Source organism: Triturus cristatus, chromosome 4_1 (assembly GCF_964204655.1).
Source record: "Triturus cristatus chromosome 4_1, aTriCri1.1, whole genome shotgun sequence".
Classification (NCBI taxonomy): Eukaryota; Metazoa; Chordata; class Amphibia; order Caudata; family Salamandridae; genus Triturus; species Triturus cristatus.
In genome coordinates, this window is record NC_140585.1 from 1,173,722,074 (window position 1) to 1,173,740,057 (window position 17,984).

Consider the following 17,984-nt stretch of genomic DNA (forward strand, 5'->3'; position numbering starts at 1 on the left):
GCGTGTCCAATTCGGTGAGTTTTCGGCGAACTCAGAACCCACTGCATGATAGGAATTTCAGGACGCAAAACTATATCATGTCCCAAAGTCAATTGCTCGGTATCCACCAGAGCCCAATAACAAGCAAGTAACTGTTTCTCAAAGGGTGTGTAACGCTCACCAGCATCAGGTAACTTTTTGGTCCAAAAACCTAACGGTACTTTACTCCTGCCTTGTTTCTGCCACAAACTCCAATTTGCATAAGGGCCCTGTACAGACACATTCAAATCCACGTCACCATCACGTACAGGCCATAAATCCAGAGCATGTTGAATTGCCTCTTTTGCCAGACTAAACGCATCTTGCTGTGGTTTATCCCATTCAAATGCATTCTTTTTACGCGTGACCCGGTACAAGGGGGCCAATATTTGACTCAAATGAGGAATATGCTGGCGCCAAAAACCAAACAGACCAATGAAGCTCTGGGCTTCTTTCCTATTCCTCGGAACTGCAAAATCAAGAATCTTCTGTTTAACCTGAGGGATCACTTCACGGTGCCCTTCATGCCAATTAATACCCCAAAATTTTACAGCCTGGGACGGACCTTGCAATTTATCCGGGTTGATTTCCCAACCTTTCCCACGCAGGCACTCAATGGTCCTGTCCAATTGGGTCTGAACTTCCTCCTGTGTTTCGCCTTGGATCAAAACATCATCAATATAATGACATATCTGAATTTGGGGATGAACCGGTACCTCAGCCAAATGCTCTGCCACCAGCCGGTGACATATCGTAGGACTATGCACATAGCCCTGAGGAAGACTTCTAAACGTCATCTGACGCCCGTTCCACGTAAAACTGAATTGTTCCTGACACTCAGGGGCAATCGGAATCTAAAAGAAAGCATTAGCAATATCAATGGACGCATACCATGTACCTGGATGCTTTTGGATTCTTTCAATTAGGGTAATAACATCCGGTACTGCAACAGTCAAAGAGGGCGTGTGTTTGTTCAATTCTCGATAATCAACAGTCATGCGCCAAGAATTATCACTCTTACGCACCGGCCAAACAGGATTATTCCAAGCAGAAGTAACTGGAGTTATAACTCCTGCATCCACCAACTCCTGAATAGTGGTACTAATCTCCTCATGGCCACCTGGGATACGATACTGCTTCTGACAAACCACTTTTGTCGCCTGGGGAACTTGTATGGGGGGCATTCTTAAACGACCAACCCGTATAGGCCTGGACGATATATAATGCGTGGTTCCAAATTGGTAACACCCATCATCTAGATGCAACGTCATTCCTTTCAAAATATCAATTCCAATTATGAATTCTAAGAGTGGCACCACTAGTACAGAGTATTCTTTTCTAGGGATTCTACCTATTCTCATTTCAAGCAAAGTTTGAACTGCAGGGGTTTCTTTTCCACCTAATCCGGTAATAGTAAAAGGCTGACCTGTAAACTTCTTTGATTTTCCATGAATAAGAGTGGCCTCCGCTCCTGTATCTACCAATGCTCGGGCCCTTTGGATATTACGATGTCTCCAATAAATATCAATATCTACATAGGGTCTATTATCTCTTTGAGCCCATCTGTGTACCGGAGCTTGACCTATTTCCTAGTCATTCTTACTGCATTCTGTGTACCAGGACAAATCAGGATAAAGACTCTCACGTTTCTTAGGTATCGGTACCTCCTGTTCATATCCATTCCCCGTACGGAACGGATTCGAGTCTTCAGCATTGTACTGCGGGTTACGATCGACCAAACTGTGACGATCCTCTCTCCTCCTCAACTCAGGGGATTGATCCCTATCATCTCTACGTCTGCTGTAAACATAATCATTTCTCCCCCTTTCTCTTTCCCCCTCTCTCTCCCTGTCTCTCTCTCGACGGGGGGACACATCACGTACATAACGTCGATCATCACGACGAACAGAGCGCCCACGGCGGTCGTCATCACCGCTACCGTCAGAACCACCACGATCACACTCAGTGGTCCGAACACGCCGGGCACCCTCCTTCCAATCCAAGCCACGTTTGCGAAACAGCTCCCACAAACGAGCAGTAGTCTCACCGTCAATGTCCTCCCTACGCACACCATCAGCCAGAAGACCAGAAAAGATATCACGTCTAGTAAGTTTATTTTCACCAGGAGTACGAGTGTCAGGCCGGGACTGACGTTCAGGTTTAAACCACTCACCCAACTCACCGAGCTGGCGTACCGACTCCAGTACCGTAGATAACACATTACCAGTCTGATTAATCAATAAAGTCATCATGACCTGCTTATAGGCAACAGGGGAAGACCGAATAATGCGATTCCGCACAGAAGATGTCAACAAACCATCAAGCAACCTGTCAGCAGTACCCAGAAAAATTGCCGTTTTCATCACCTCCTCTTTGAGACGTTGTGCAGCGTCGCGCAGAGTATACCACGGCTTGTCATTGACAGGCCAGTCAGATTCAGTAGGATATTTTAGATTACAACCCTCAGTCGCCAATTGGAGTAAAGAAATTTGACCGCCACCATTATAGTTACGAAAATGATCCTGCACAGTAGAATCCAAACTCAAGGAACAGAACTTCAAACAATCGCCAGTATCCAGCATAATACCAGCAGCGCCCAGTTCATAAAGGCGCACCATCCATGTGAGTAAGGCCTCACCAGCTCGCTGCCGAAATCGCTGCAAAATATCACTAATTTCTTGTTGAGTAAAGTCTTCTAAACAGTCTAAAGAAACACCCTGCGGAGCATTGGGAGACTGCTGCAACTTCAGACGAAAAACTGGATGCGCAGAGACCGCGGGACGAGCATCACAAGGAGCCCGATCAGTACTCGTAGAGGGATAATCAGTGTAAGAAGCATCGATCCCACCCGAAGAACGAGCGTAATCACGGGGTGCACCATCAGAGGTGCGAGAAGCAAACTTACAATCATGACGGGAACGAGAAGACTCGCGCTTGGCAGACTCCTCACCCGAGGAACAAGAATCACTCGAGTTCCAGATATTACCATCCCATTCATCAGGATTCCAATCCAGTCCGGCTTTCGCCACGACCAGACGCACCTTTCGCGTCGAAACCCGACCGCGCCTGTTCTTGTATTTATAACGAGCAATTCGCACAGCCGCCCTTTCGGCAATAGTTTGGTAAGTCTCCAGTTTATCAGCAAGCAACTTATTTTGACACCGCTACAAAGTATGAGAATTCTGAATCTCAACAAAGTGCGCTTCCACATCTTTAAGAGAGATCTGTAATTTCAACAATCTCTCATGTAGAATCCGATACGCAGACAGAACAATCCAACCTCTGCGCCCCAAAATGGGAATCTCCTCACCCTTTGATACGGGTGCCTTCTGCAAACAAGTAATCACATTAGCCGGCTCCGCCAGCTCCAAAGAAGAATTCCAATTCTCACTCAAACCAGTAGAATCAGCCCACTCACGGGCCAAGGCTTCATAAGGCGTTGAATCCCATCCGGGAATATCAACGGGCAACTTAAAAGTAGATTTAGATCTTCTAGAAAACATCGTGGAAAAGAAAAAGAAGAAAAAGAAGAAAAAGAAGAAAAAGAAAAGAAATAAGAAAAATAAAAACTATACACACAAGTATACAAAAATAAAATGCAAACAAAACCACACACGCGCCGAAAGCAAACACAAAATAACCACAACGCACACAGGTTTCGTAAACGGTTCGTGACGCCAAATGTTCTGCTTGGGTTTTCGGATCAGATAGAACCCGCTCAACAGAGCCTCCCTAACCCAGCCAGAACGTTACCCCCTCCCTAGGGCCTATTCACACCTAAGAAACCACATATATGTATACCACCTAAGGACAGGGAATTCCTACTATATATATATATACCAAGACCTCTTATAATACAAGTGGCGGCCTCGCGGTCCCAAATGGACCCAGGACTTCCTGCCCAGACGGCAGCCTCAGCCTCGCGGTCCCAAACGGACCCAGGACTTCCTGCCCAGACGGCAGCCTTAGCCTCGCGGTCCCAAACGGACCCAGGACTTCCTACCCAAACGGCAGCCTTAGCCTCGCGGTCCCAAACGGACCCAGGACTTCCTGCCCAGACGGCAGCCTTAGCCTCGCGGTCCCAAACGGACCCAGGACTTCCTACCCAGACGGCAGCCTCAGCCTCGCGGTCCCAAACGGACCCAGGACTTCCTGCCCAGACGGCAGCCTTAGCCTCGCGGTCCCAAACGGACCCAGGACTTCCTACCCAGACGGCAGCCTCAGCCTCGCGGTCCCAAACGGACCCAGGACTTCCTGCCCAGACGGCAGCCTTAGCCTCGCGGTCCCAAACGGACCCAGGACTTCCTGCCCAGACGGCAGCCTTAGCACGAGTTCATCCTATAATTACCACGACATACAACAAAGGAATCAGTGTTACTATGTATCAGATCACACAAAGACTGCTAGTTGAGCACAACCTGTTCCCCAGTTCGAGGGGCTCCTTTCTCCCTTATTCAGTTACCACCTACCTGATCAGGATTAACATATGTTCATGTCAAGTCACAGCTGACTAGAAGAATAGGCTACCCTCTTATACAAGAACACGCAGCACATGTTGATTCACTACAAACTGGATACTTTATTTAGTCACTACATACACGCTCACAGAACATAATACATGTCACATATAACCTGCAAAGAAAAGTGAAAGATTAAGTTGTACACTATAATAATAAGGGGTTGACATCACCTTGGTCGTATGTAGCCTGCACTCAATGGTCATCTAGGTTCCCTTCTCGTCTGTGCCTCGGCTTCGCCTGGAAGTCACACCTCCGCAGTCACGGATCTACTCCCTTCTCCTTCTCCGAGTCACTGGGACTTCTTCCTCATCGGCCACTCTCTCTTCTCTTTGGCTATTCTGTTAGAAGAATATCTATCTCTCGGTTTTTCTCCACCTTCAAGTTTGTCATCTGTCTTCCCTGGAATAAGTAGTAGCTTTACTGCTAACGGCCAGGTGCCGCCTACGGACTAAAAGCAAGTGCCAGTATCTGCCTCAGACTTTCACTAATATAGAGGTACATTTTCTCATGGAAAATTCCAGCCCGTAACCTGCCGCCCACCAAATTCTTGTACCTCCCCGTACCAAGGACACGTTCCCAGCCGGCCGGCCTGATGTAGTGTCTTCGGCATGAAGAAAAATACAATCCTTCGATAAGGGCCGGCCTGAACCGGTTCTCTCCAAGCGAATAACACCTCATAACTAAAACATCACCCTCGACCTAGAAACTCCCCAAGCTGCCGGAGCAGAAAGAAAGATGGAGTCTCTCCCGTTTGAGGCCTACCAGGCCTGAATTCAGCACGGCTCCATGAAATACCCTCACTATAGAGCAGATTACCCCTAATACTAAGGAATCTATCCTCTAGGATATATGTGCAAACCCTGATCTATGGGGAAGAACACAGGATCATGTCGAAGTGCCTAATAAATAGGCTCTATACACTACTCTAACCCTTAGACTTGGATGGAAAGAGACTGAAGTCACATTAGATCCCCTTAATCACAAGAGAGCCGGGAAAATCGAGCAGTACAATGCCCGTCACAACTTTATTACGATCTTACCTTTAGAACTGTACCACTGCAAGCCCTTTATTCCTTTTCCACTGTCAGCCCTTTACATCCAAATCACTATACCAGCACAAACCCTTTATAGTCATATCATAACCTTCCCAGTAAAGGTACTCTACTTCCTGCCCTTCGTAGCTTTGTCTTTACCTGCCTTTCATGGCTATAGTCCGTCCAACCAGTATGGTATGATGATTCTCCTATGTGCCATTTACAGTACATCTCTACAAGTCATTTACACCTGCCACACTAACTGGACCTTTTGGCTATACTATTACCATCTCGTTACAGCTGTTCCACAGCTTCCTTTTTGCAGTTATGCCACTACCTGCCATTTACTAGTCTAGCACGTTATGCTGTTTCAGCTAAACCTAGTCCCAATCTACAGGTTCCCTTTGGGATTGGAATTAATAAAAATATTTGCCTCAAGCTCTTCTTTTAGTCATTGCCTTTTTTCCTGAAATGTTTTAGAGTATGTAATGTGAATGGCAAAGATGGACCCTGTCATTAACTGAGCTGTCATCTGGAATCACTTTGTTCTAAACATATGTTATTAAACTAATACCTCGATCATAAGATTTAAGATTGGGAGTGTCGAAGCTGTTGCTGACCTAAGATGTTCATATATCCTTACACCTTAACTTTATAGTTTACCAAAATAAAATATATTGTTAGGCCTATTGAGTTGTCAAGCACTCATTGCTTCTTGAGTCTGATGCCTGCAGTTGAAGAATTCTCTGAATTACACAGTGAATGGTTGATACCAGTAACCACTGATCATGTTTTGCATACCTCTTACAGGGTTACTGAAAAATATTCCAATTGGAGGATCGAGAATCTTAGGTGATCTATTGGCAACAGTGGGAAACATTGTCCAGGTTGGAGAGATACTTGTCGTGAGCCTTCTGCCGACTCTCACAGGTGGCAAATGGAAGCTGAAGATACTCTCTCGCGATGACTTCACTGTTAAGGTAGAAGGTATGTCTCTCACTCTCTGTCTTCACTAATTTCGCCTCACTCAGAGGTGTGCAACTTAGTCCCACATGGCAGGAGGCAGACTAGACGTTCAAGATATCCAAAGAATAGAAATAATCAAACAAATAATCTAAATGGAGCTCCTCGATGAGCCACTGGTCATACTGATTATGTTTGTACAATATAGACCTTACCTAAAATCGTTGTTTACTACAGAGGGACTGATTCACAAAGGCAAGCGTAGACCTGAAGTCTAACTTTAGAACAGAACTCTAACTTTAAACCTGAAGTCTAATTTTAGACCTAAAGTCTAAATTAAGGCATAAAGTCTAACTGTAGACCAGAAGTCTAATTTTAGACCTGAAGTTTAACTTTAGACCTTAATTCTAAGTTTAGACAAAGTTAAGTCTAGACTTCAAGTCTAAAGTTAGACTTCAGGTCTAAACCTACACTTCAGGTTTAAAGTTAGACTTTAGGTCTAAAATTAAACTTCAGGTTTAAAGTTAGACTTTAGGTCTAAAATTAAACTTCAGGTTTAAGTTTACCTTTGTGAAACCCAGTTTGACTATTGCACAAAATGCAAATATATGCACAGAATTTGTTTTGTTCAAACAGATATGACTCGCAAGATAGCATACTTACTCTCCTATACAGGACTCACGTGTCTCTGCCCTTTAATCATTGGTCAGGGAGCAGTATCAAGGCAACCCACAAGTTGAGTCAGGGCTGAGAGACCCCTAAACATACAGGGTTAAGTGTTGACCTCTGAACTCTCCAGGAGCCCAGCATCCCATAAATAAAAATAGCAATTCACTTGATAATGTGCTCCAATGTTATGGGGTCCACAGCAACCACCGTGAGTAAACAGAGGTCCTGCAATGCCCAACACTGATATCAAGAGCACAAGGTTCACAGAAATAAGAACACTCCTGAAGTTTTGTCAGAGGTTCATTTATTTAGCAGTGACACATATTACCTGCACAAGCCATGTGCGGATCATCTGTTAATGCCATGCAGACTACCGTACATATTGCAGTGCACCACAACAGAACTTTGGATAATAACAGATCAGCTGGTGCTTCTCTTTGAAAACCAGCCCTGCACGGCAAAGACACATTTTCAAAAAGCACTATTTTGTGGTATCAGTTTTACTATGTGTCCATTTTTCCTTGATCACAGATGCTTTTTGTTGTACCTTTCAGGGCACAGTGCAATGACTTTCAGGTATCAATTCCAAGAAGCCTTCGAGGGGCCGCATCCTGGTTTTGTCGGGATTGATCACCCTTTAACAACAGGTACTTGTTTCACTATATCACACCTAAGAACACTACTAAAGATTGGCAGCTGCTTTGCAGGGGTGTGCAAAGTAAGCAAACTTACTCTTACTTATTTACCGATGACTGGCTTACTCATAGTTTGTGGACCTTCTCCTTAAGCAAATTAGTAATATTTCTTTGCGATTGATAGTACTTTGTCACAAACGCTAACTGATGCTGAAAATAGACAAGAGGGTTTTGAGATATTTCTAACATAATTTTATTCGCAAATTTAAAACTGTCTGGATCATGGCTCGTTTTCAACAACTTAAAAGAGGCACAGCGTTTATATAGAAAAAATCAGAATCTATGTGTAAAAACTGTAATTTTTCAAGAATTAATTAATATTTATGACAAAAAAAAAATTGGCAGGCCTGAACTTATGCAGTAGATTAGACTCTTCTGTAGTTTAGTCAAATTAATGAAATCACTACACAGGGGTGCACGGAGAAGATTGCCGATGGTGGGCTGCGCCTCTCTGCATAACAGGCCGGAGAAGATGGCACTCACCGGACGCTGTGGAGGGTGAGGCCCCTGAGCTGCACTGAACTTGTGTGGTGGGAGTGCCGCGACTTTGTGCCCTAGAGGGACGTTTCGCATCACCTGCAGCGGGAAGTTCCCCTGCGGACTCAGAGGCGACTGTTAGTACCCAGGCTTGTGAAATCTGGCCTGGCTGAGGATCCTGATGGCTGAGCCACAGAGAGAGCACAGCAGATTGAGCCCTGGTGTCGATGTCCAGGTGAGGTGAAGATGAGGCGGGGAGCGGAGGAGGCCCAGGGTTCGTGTTGGGCCCAGGCCTAGCACCTGTATGTGGTGCACACCATGCCATGAGCAATCCCTGCACTGCGACAGACCCATGTCGTGTAGGACCCCGCACAAGACTGGTGGGGGACTCCACTAAGTGGCTCAGGTCACTGATATCGGCCGTTGGTCGTAGCAGGGGCCAGAGGCACAGGTCTTGGTTTGAATCCAGGTCCTTGGGTATGCAGCTTTATCTGTTGTTACTTTCTGGGGCACTGGGGAACATGGTATCTGGTCGACACTGTTAGATCGGAGGAGGCGACGAGGTGGTGCTGCTTTCCTCACTCCCTGGTAGGGAGCTCTTGCGTGTACAAGGGATTTCCATTGGTGCCGCCCGAACTAAGATTCCTGGCTAGCATGCACCTGACTGGAGGAGAGGGGCTGGCTGGCCACACTGCACTGCACCACATATCATACATAGTGCCTTGTGCAACGATGAGCCACCAGCACATGGGCGCATGTGCATGCGCAAGACATACGACGTAGGGGTTATCAAAGAAAAAGGACGGCGAGGGCAAGGAAGGAGAGTGGCCATGGCGAGGAGGAGGCAGCCAGGGCATTTATGTGCCTTTTGTTTTTACATTATAATGACTTTTGGAGGGTGGAGGGGCCGGCTAGCTACGCTCCACGTTCACAACGGAACGTGGAGTAGGCAAAACTCCGTATACTCCGCTGACGGAGCGAAGTTACCTGGCCGGGTTTAGTCAGCACACGGAGGTGGTGTTGACACCTGGCCACTCCTCCATGCCTGTGAACCGAAAAGCTGGGGGTCGCTGGCTGCTGAGGCAGGTGACAGCGGACACTCTGGACTCCAAACTAAACTTTGTACTTGCAGGGAGTACCTCCCTCTAACAATTGTGCACTTCCCTTGAGGGCCACATCAACAAAATCACAGTCGACTTCACCATGGAGCGTGCAGATCATCACAAGCTGACTGACAAGGTACACCACGTTAAGCAAGAACTGGCCGAAGTCCACCCTATTAACCGGACTGCAGTATTGTAGGTACAGCAGCTAATGGCATGTGCAAAGTCACTAGAAAGAAGCGTGGAGGATGCAGAGGGTCACTCCTTGCGCAACACCGTGAGGGTGGTGGGTCTACCAGAGGGGTCTGAAGCGGCTGATGCATTGGCATATACTGAGTCAAACATCCGTGTTTTACTGCCAGCAGTTGCACTCTCCTCATTCTTTGTTGTGGAGCGGGCCCATCGAGTGCCGGCTAGCTGTCCGCCAATGAGCACAGGTCCTAGACTCTCTCTCCTCTGCCTCCTACAGGAATCGTGATGCTGTCCTGAGGGAGGTACCCAAGCTGGGAGAGGTGAAAGTGGATAACGCCACATTACTTTTCTTCCATGACAAGGCACTGGGGTACAGAGGCAGAGGGGCCCATCTCTAGTAGTTAAATGACACCTCAGAGTGTTGGGCATCAAATACTCCCTCCTATTCCTGGCAAGGCTGCGAGTGGTCTCAGATGGTGACACGCAATTTGTTGACGCAGCTGAACAGGTCTGAACCTGACTGGAATGTACTGGTCGCCAGGTGCTGTGGACAGGGAGTGAAGGGTCTGTGCAACAAGCTGTCATTTGCAGAGCCAGCCGTATTGGGAGTCATAGGAGGAGCAGTCATCCCCGCCACAAGTACAGGCCACCCCCAATCTGGAGAAGGTTATACAAGAGAGGCGGAAAGCACTGCCTACAGCAGCGATGATGCGCAATTGCACTTGGAGACAGGATCTCAACACTTCCCCAGCGACGATGGCTCCACTGAATGGGACATTCCGTTGGTGTTGCTGTGGGCCTTCCCATGCAAAACCCATGCAAATGGAAGCATTCGCAGATTAATGAGAAACCGGAAACCCGGGAATGCGTCAGAATCTAACAACAACCCAAGAGTGGTATTTGGGAGATGCGATGAGGATAAATGTTTTCATTTCTCCTCTTTTTTTACGTTTTCTTTGTGTGCAGCATTCTGCAGGACACATAGAAAGAGGATATCACCTGGATTGATTAATTTTGTTCAGGAATGTGTACCTTCCCGCACAACATCAATCAGCTCTGCAAAGCAGACACCCTTGCACCATGGCAAAAGGGTGCCTGCGTTGGCGCATGGATGCCATTGTGCGCCAACGTAGGAGAAAAAGACAGAAATGCCCCCTATCTTGTTCATAGGGTGCATTTCTGCACTTTTGTTTTGTTGCAGGGCAGCACAGCAAGGTTCCTTGCAGTGCTGCTGTCCAGCACAAAAACCTCTTAAATGAGGCCCCAAGTGTATTTGCACCAATTTTAAGATCAAGTATTTTTTATGTTAAAAAACTGCCTTCTAATTGGGCTTAGCAGCAGTTTCTTTTCTTTAGCAACGTACAAGGAAATGCTTGTAAATATCGTGTTGTATGTTTTTGGGGAGTTTTTATGCTGGAACGCCTACCTTGCAGAAGTGGTGCCAGGAAAAGTTCACGTTAACGCTAGAAAAATTCCGATAACTGGAGTTAGAAGCAACCTGCAGTGGCAACCATTAAATATGGCGATTAAAAAAAAGCTGCTGTAACCTCAAAACATTTATGCTACGGTGGCGTTAAGTCCTTGTAAATATGCCCCGAAGTTTGTTCCACTGTTTTGTTCAGGAAAATCATTTGATGTGGAATGAGACATGCTCTAAATAAAGTCTCAGTTCCCTGAACCTGCCACTCTTTTGTCACCCAGACAGATTTTTTGTCTATTGTGTCTTTCCAAAAGTTGAAACCCTGTATAGACAGTTAGGAAATAAAGGAAGCAGCTTGGTGTTTGTTAGCATATTTTTCTTTGCAGGTGTAGGTGTAAGCCTATAATGATATGAGGCTGGGTCTGTGTGTCAAAACCAGAAAAACAAGCAAACTTTTATGCAAATGTCTTTGAACTACATTCCGACAGTGTTTGGCAGTGTTCCCATTGTGTGTAATTATAAACAGCACCTGGGATAGTAGTTTTGTGTAAGAAATGGTGACCATAATGTTGATCACAGAACATGTCGCCAAAATTAGATGTAGCATCATGCAATTTATCATTAGAAATACAGCTGATTGCTCTAGCTCTGAAAGCAAATTGTGCACAGTTTCAATGTCCCAATCATGAGAGAATGTACTAAAGGTGAGTTCGCGGAATTCCCAAAAACTCTGCTCCATGTAGCGGAGCGGAGTTTTTTTCCATCGCTCGCTTTCGTCAACATCAAGTTGGTGAGCGTGAGCATGGAAAATCAGCCTCCTGGCGAGATTGGTCAATGTGAGTGGTCAGATTTCTCATTGCGAGTGGTTGCGTATGCTCGTGACTGCTTGCGTTGAGAAACCATCCATTCTCGTTGAGATAGCTGTCGCTCGAGTAAAAATCTACTCAAGCGACAGAAAGGAAGCAGCGCTGCTTTTGCTGTGCATGGTGCCATTTGCGATGATTGCACAGTGCGGACAAGCATCTGGCACTATAAATCCCCACAAACAGAATTTATCTAAGGCACTCCACTGCTTGCGGAGCTCCATGTAGTGCAGAAAGGTTTTTTTTGCACTTCACGGAGTTCTGCTACGGAACTCCACGAACACCGCCCAGGCTTACTTGTAGGAGTACTTGAGTAAATAGCCTTTCGGCAGTGCACACCCATAGCTATTCCATCAATCCTTGTACTGAGTGAGTTGTTGCAGCAGCAGCAGCAGTACAAACTGTTGCCTCGGTGGCTGCATCATCCATGGAATTCCCCTCAACTTGAACACCAACACATTGATCACTCAATGTATGAACAACATGAACCCGTGCTGGCCCTCTTTCAGCTTTGCCACCTGTTCCCAGAGCAACTTGTGCTTTACAGTGCAACCTTTAAAATCTCTAAATCCGTTCCAGTAGTATAGATATTCATTATAGGACTGGACACAGTAAAATAAATCACACACAATAAGTGTGAGGAATTCATGATCCGTATTTTGTAGTGCCAGTATCAGGGCTTTTAGTTCTGCCAGCTGCACTGTAGAGTGCCCTAGGGACTAGGTGTGTTTTCCCAGGATAGACCTTTCCATCACGCATGCGTCCTTTAACAATTGCGCATGCAGCAGAATATTGCTGTTTCGTTCCTACAGCTGGCTGGGCAGATCCATTGGAGTAAATGATGCGTTCATAATCGATCCAGAGGCATAATTTCATTCGGCAGAGTGTATTCTTGTTCTTAATGCAAGAATATTTGTGTTTGTAATGTAGAGTCAAAACTGTAATCTACATCTGTTACAGTGAGAGAGTAAGCCCATTGAATCCATCTTGGATGCAAGGCTTTGGCATTAGGAATGCTTGCTTTGGTAACAGCCTCTTAGGTCGGTACTGTGCTAATGACAATTATTCACTTACCCTGAGCCAGTGCTCTTTCTCTCACAGCAGCAGTCTGTACCGCTGTATTTTTTCAGTGGATGCAAAACTCATTTCAGTGTTTGTGTACAAATATGATTTTTACGCAATAGGTACTGTATCGCCTCCATAGAAAGTGAAGTAAGAGTACCCCGTCAGTCAAGCCACTACGCAGATCACCAGGTTAGTTGTGTTATGACACGTGTGTAAAGGTTTAGAAGTTATCATGTCAGTTAGTAAGGAATGTAAAATTTTGTTAGTTCCTGTGCCCAATGAAGCACTGAAAAATCAGGTCTAATTAAGTCTTAGAATGGGTTTACCCTTTCTGCATAATCCAAAATGTAGATTCTGCCAAGTTTAAAAACCTAAAATGGATTTTAAGTTTTTCAGAGTCTTCGGAGGTTAGAGCAATGCATATCTTTCTACAAAATGTGCCGCCATGCTCTTGCCTTCATTTAATAGCTCATATCCTAAAATAGGACATTGAGATGGGTGTGCAGACAAAATATTAAGTTTTAAATATCAACTTACAGTAATATCGACTCCTAAATATCGTGAGAAATATCAACAGCAAGAATTTCGTGGTCGAGAATATCGACTTAAGGTAAGAAATGTCGATTTTAAAAATGTAGAAGTGATTTATTGATAACGTTTGCAAAAGTATAGTGCCTCTTTACGATGGCAGGAAACCCACCACAGGCAGCCTGCCGGTGGCGGGTTCACCGCCATCGTGCGGCCATTCTTCGTCTGCCAGATTAGGATGGCAGGCGGTGTGCGGGCGGACAGAAAACCCGTCCACCATGGGTCCAACACAGGCAATCGTTACTATTGCCTGTCAGACCAGGTCAGCATACCTAGAATGATGGCAGTGCCTTGTAGGCACTGTTCACCACATTAGGATGTTGCACCAAGCCAGCCTTTCAATGGCGGTTCAACCGCCATTCAAAGGCTGGTGGAGATGTGTTTTGGGGGCCCATTGTGGGCCCCCCTTGCGCAGGGGCACTTCTGTTTTATACTTAGGGGGAACCTATGGTGCCCCCTACAGTTCCCTGCACCAGGTGCCAGACACCCCGTGGTATCTACCACATAGTGCAGGAAAAAACATAACATGCATTTTTAACATTGGGGAAGGTGCTGCAGCCAGCAGCACCGGCCGCAAAGTTAAAACTGCCTTTTGCGGCATCCATGGTGGCAGCCGCATTGTAATTTATGGTGCAGGACCACTGCCATATAGGTGGGTGGTCCCTATCCGCCATCTTAATGACCCCATAGTTGTTTAAAATATTGATTGTTTAATTAGTGTTATGTATTTTAGTATACATTTTGAATATGTATTTGATGTATTATTTTGGTCTAAGAATTGTTTATATTTTTTAATATATGTGTAAAGTTTTTAGTAGTTATTCATTTTATTTTAATTGAATTTAGCGTTTTTTATTTCTACAGCGGGTTGTTGTTTTTTCTAGGGAAATAGGGTGATAAGTAATTAAATTACATTAGATATTTGATTATTTTTTGTTTGTTAATATTATTTTCATTGAGAATTTATAGTGTTAATTGTGTAAAGTAATTTGGAGTGGGAATAGTAAATTTTATCCCTTCGCTATCCAACACTTTCCCGACTGTTGCACTCACTGGAGTGGGAATAGTACATTTTATCCCTACGCTATCCAACACTTTCACTACTATTGCACTTGCTGGAGTGGGAATAGTACATTTTATCCCTCCGCTATCCAACACTTTCCCTACTGTTGCACTCACTGTAGAGGGAATAGTAATTTTTACCCCTCCACTATCCAACGCGTTCCTTACTGTTCCACTTAATGCAGTGGGAATAGCAATTTGTTACCCCTCTGCTATCCAGCACTCTATTTACTGTTATAGTCACTGGACTGAGAATCATAATTTTTACATCTCCACTATCCAACACTTTCTCTACTGTTGCACTCACTGGAGTGGGAATAGTAATTGTTACCCCTTCGCTATCCAACACTTTCCCTACTGTTGCACTGACTTGCGTTGGAATAGTAAATTTTACCCCTCCGCTATCCAACACTTTCCATACTGTTGCACTCACTGGAGTGGGAATAGTAATTTTTACCCCTCCATTATCCAACACGTTCACTACCGATCCACTTATTGGAGTGGGAAGAGTAATTTTTACCCCTCCGCTATCCAACACTTTCCCTCCTGTCACACTTACTGAAGTGGGAATTGTAAGTTTTACCCCTCCACTATCCAACACTATTTATACTGCTGCACTCACTGGAGTGGAAATAGTATGTTTTTACCCCTCAGCTATCCAACACTTTCCCTACTGTTGCAGTGACTGGAGTTGGAATACTAAATGTAATCCCTCCGTTATCCAACACTTTCCCTACTATTGCATTCATTGGAGTTGGAATAGAAAATGTAACCCTTTCACAATCCAACACTTTCCCTACTGTTGCACTCATTGTATAGGGAAATTTAAATTCAAATATTTTTAAATAGTTTAATGCTTTAATTTATATATATATATATATATATTGTAGCATTCTTCTCCCAATAACTTTGGCGTCGATTGACGAACCTTCGCAAAATTTCGAAAACTCATGGGGCGCTCCGGTCAGCTCCTATCTTAAAAGTTTTGGGGTGATTCGGCAAGCAGGGCCTGAGAAAAAAGGGGGTGCCAAAATGTGTTTTTCTCCATGTTAATTCCCATAGGAAACTTTAGACACGGCTACAGCCCGAACTGCTGAACGGAATTACACCACATTTGGCAAAAAGGTAGCCCTTGGTTCAGAAAGATCCCTTTTTGTTAAATGGTGTAAATCTGTTCAGTAGTTCATGAGAAATTAGAAAAAGAAAAAGTTTCAATATCTGGGCGGAGCCTAACGACACATCTCATCGTGAGATCTGATTGGCTGTCAGCACTTCATCCTGGAATTGCTGGCAGCCATCTTGGAACCAATATACATGATAGTACCACATTGAAATGCATTGTATTTTGAGGCTTACCAAAAGGAGAACTATAAAGGGTGATAACAGACTTTAGTTACATTAAAATTCATTTGTTGATGGTACCATACTAATTTCAGGAATTGTGGTGTGTTCTAAGGTGATTTTACCCTGTGAAAAACCTTCTGCTGGGATATCATGAATCATGTTTGGGAGAAAACTGAAGCTAAAATGTGAGCATGTTTTCTGTAAATTCACATTATCTTTCTCAGTCATGTGAGAATGAAGTCTGTCATTCTCAGTAAATCATGTACATCCAACAAGGGCAGAGACTGTCAGTTGATTCCTTTGTGTTCTACTGCAGCTTCCCAGAGTGTTCTAAAGAACAACTAGAGCGCTAACAGCCTTACTTATGACAAAAGTATGGCACACCTGAAGCCATCTTGATTGGAATAAACTGCTAACACTTACAACATTTAATTTAAAAAGGAACAAAATGATGGGGTTCATTTTGTCATAGAAATTATGGTTAGTGCTGTAGAAAGAAAAATTAGGACATGTTTCAAGTGTGATCTCAAATATCTTCCTGTTATATTTCAACAGGAGCAGCCTGTCAGATGATGCCTTTGTGTTCTACTGCAGCTTCAAAGAGTGTTCTAATGAACAACTAGAGCCCTAACAGTCTTACTTATGACAAAATTATGGCACACCTGAAGCCATCTTGATTGGAATAAACTGGTAACTCTTAAAACATTCAATTTAAAAAGGAACAAAATGAGGGGGTTCATTTTGTCATAGAAATTATGGTCAGTGCTGTAGAAAGAAAATTTAGGGCATGTTTCAAGTGAGATCTCAAATCCTCTTCTATTTCATTAGAAAATTCTGACATGCAGACTGAAACAATCACTCTTAATACTAGCAGTAGACTCCAGTTAATTACCTGGTGAGCAGTAGCTTTACTACAATGATCTAATGAACAACTAGAGTGCTAACATTCTGAATTTATGTGACACATCTGAATGCCTTCTTGATGGAATCAAAGTAAAAAACTGAAAGCATTTCCTACTGAGGAGACTGCAGTAAATGAGGAAATTAGGAAACTTCATAACAAATAAGTCTCCCAAGATGGCACCAGAGAAAAAGAGCCCAAATGTAGCACAAGTATCACCCAGATGTAGCCCACATATAGCTCAATGACAGAAGGGTTCAAAACACTTTTTATTTTTAGTTTTTCTGCAGTTTTATATAGTGCAGACTGGTCAGGTATGGGAGCGTTACATCTTACTTAGACCTCTTATTGCGTATTTTGCACGAAGTACATGAGATTGATCTTGCGAAACATTGAACTTTACCATTCTGTTAACCTGAAGTTGCTCTGAACCGGGCTTTGTAACACCTGTTTTTACCTACTGGTTTTAATTAATTCTCACTGCATTGTATTACGAAAGAGGATTTACTGTTTTTATGTACACTTTTATGATCTATGTTTCTAAATCAGATCGAATAAAGTTTAATGAATTCTATGGCAGGATGGAGGCAAGGATTATGCATAGCTTTCCTCACTTTATTTGCATAGCAGTTCAAAGAAAACGTAACAAAACAATCATAAAACAAAAGACTACACAACCCATGAACCATTAGGGGGGTAGTCTCCAAGGCAACTATAGTCCAATCATATCACAGTCCATCGTATATAATATTGTGACGTCCCATCCGCTTCCTCTTTCTTCACTGCTCATCAGTTAAGTGCATTCCTTAAATTCTTGGCTTAATCTGACGTTGTTGCTGTTTGTATAGCAGATTCTTGTGCACGTTATTAGCATTATTGACTTGGTATTGTTTCATATTCCCTGTGCAGCAGGCTCTTGCCCGAGAGCGTTCCCCCCCTCGCAGTTTCTCCCGCTGTGCGCTATGCATGCAGTGAGATCCTGTCAGGCGCGTCTGGTCCGAGCGAGGCAGCTCCGTCAAGCGCTCCCGCTGGCCTTTACGCGCTTTTGGGAATCCGGTCACTCCTTTAGT

General features: G+C 44.4%; 1 protein-coding gene across 7 annotated transcripts in view; it reads left to right on the top strand.

Moving 5' to 3' along the window:
- Positions 1-17,984, top strand: part of LOC146856285 (von Willebrand factor A domain-containing protein 7-like) — a 288,620-nt gene that overhangs the window by 231,993 nt on the left and 38,643 nt on the right. For all 7 annotated transcript variants that reach the window (XM_085654386.1, XM_085654387.1, XM_085654384.1 and 4 more), the window contains 2 exons: positions 6,383-6,559; positions 7,759-7,851. In XM_085654386.1, coding sequence (XP_085510512.1) covers positions 6,383-6,559; positions 7,759-7,851 — 270 coding nt within the window. The remainder of the gene's footprint in view (positions 1-6,382; positions 6,560-7,758; positions 7,852-17,984) is intronic.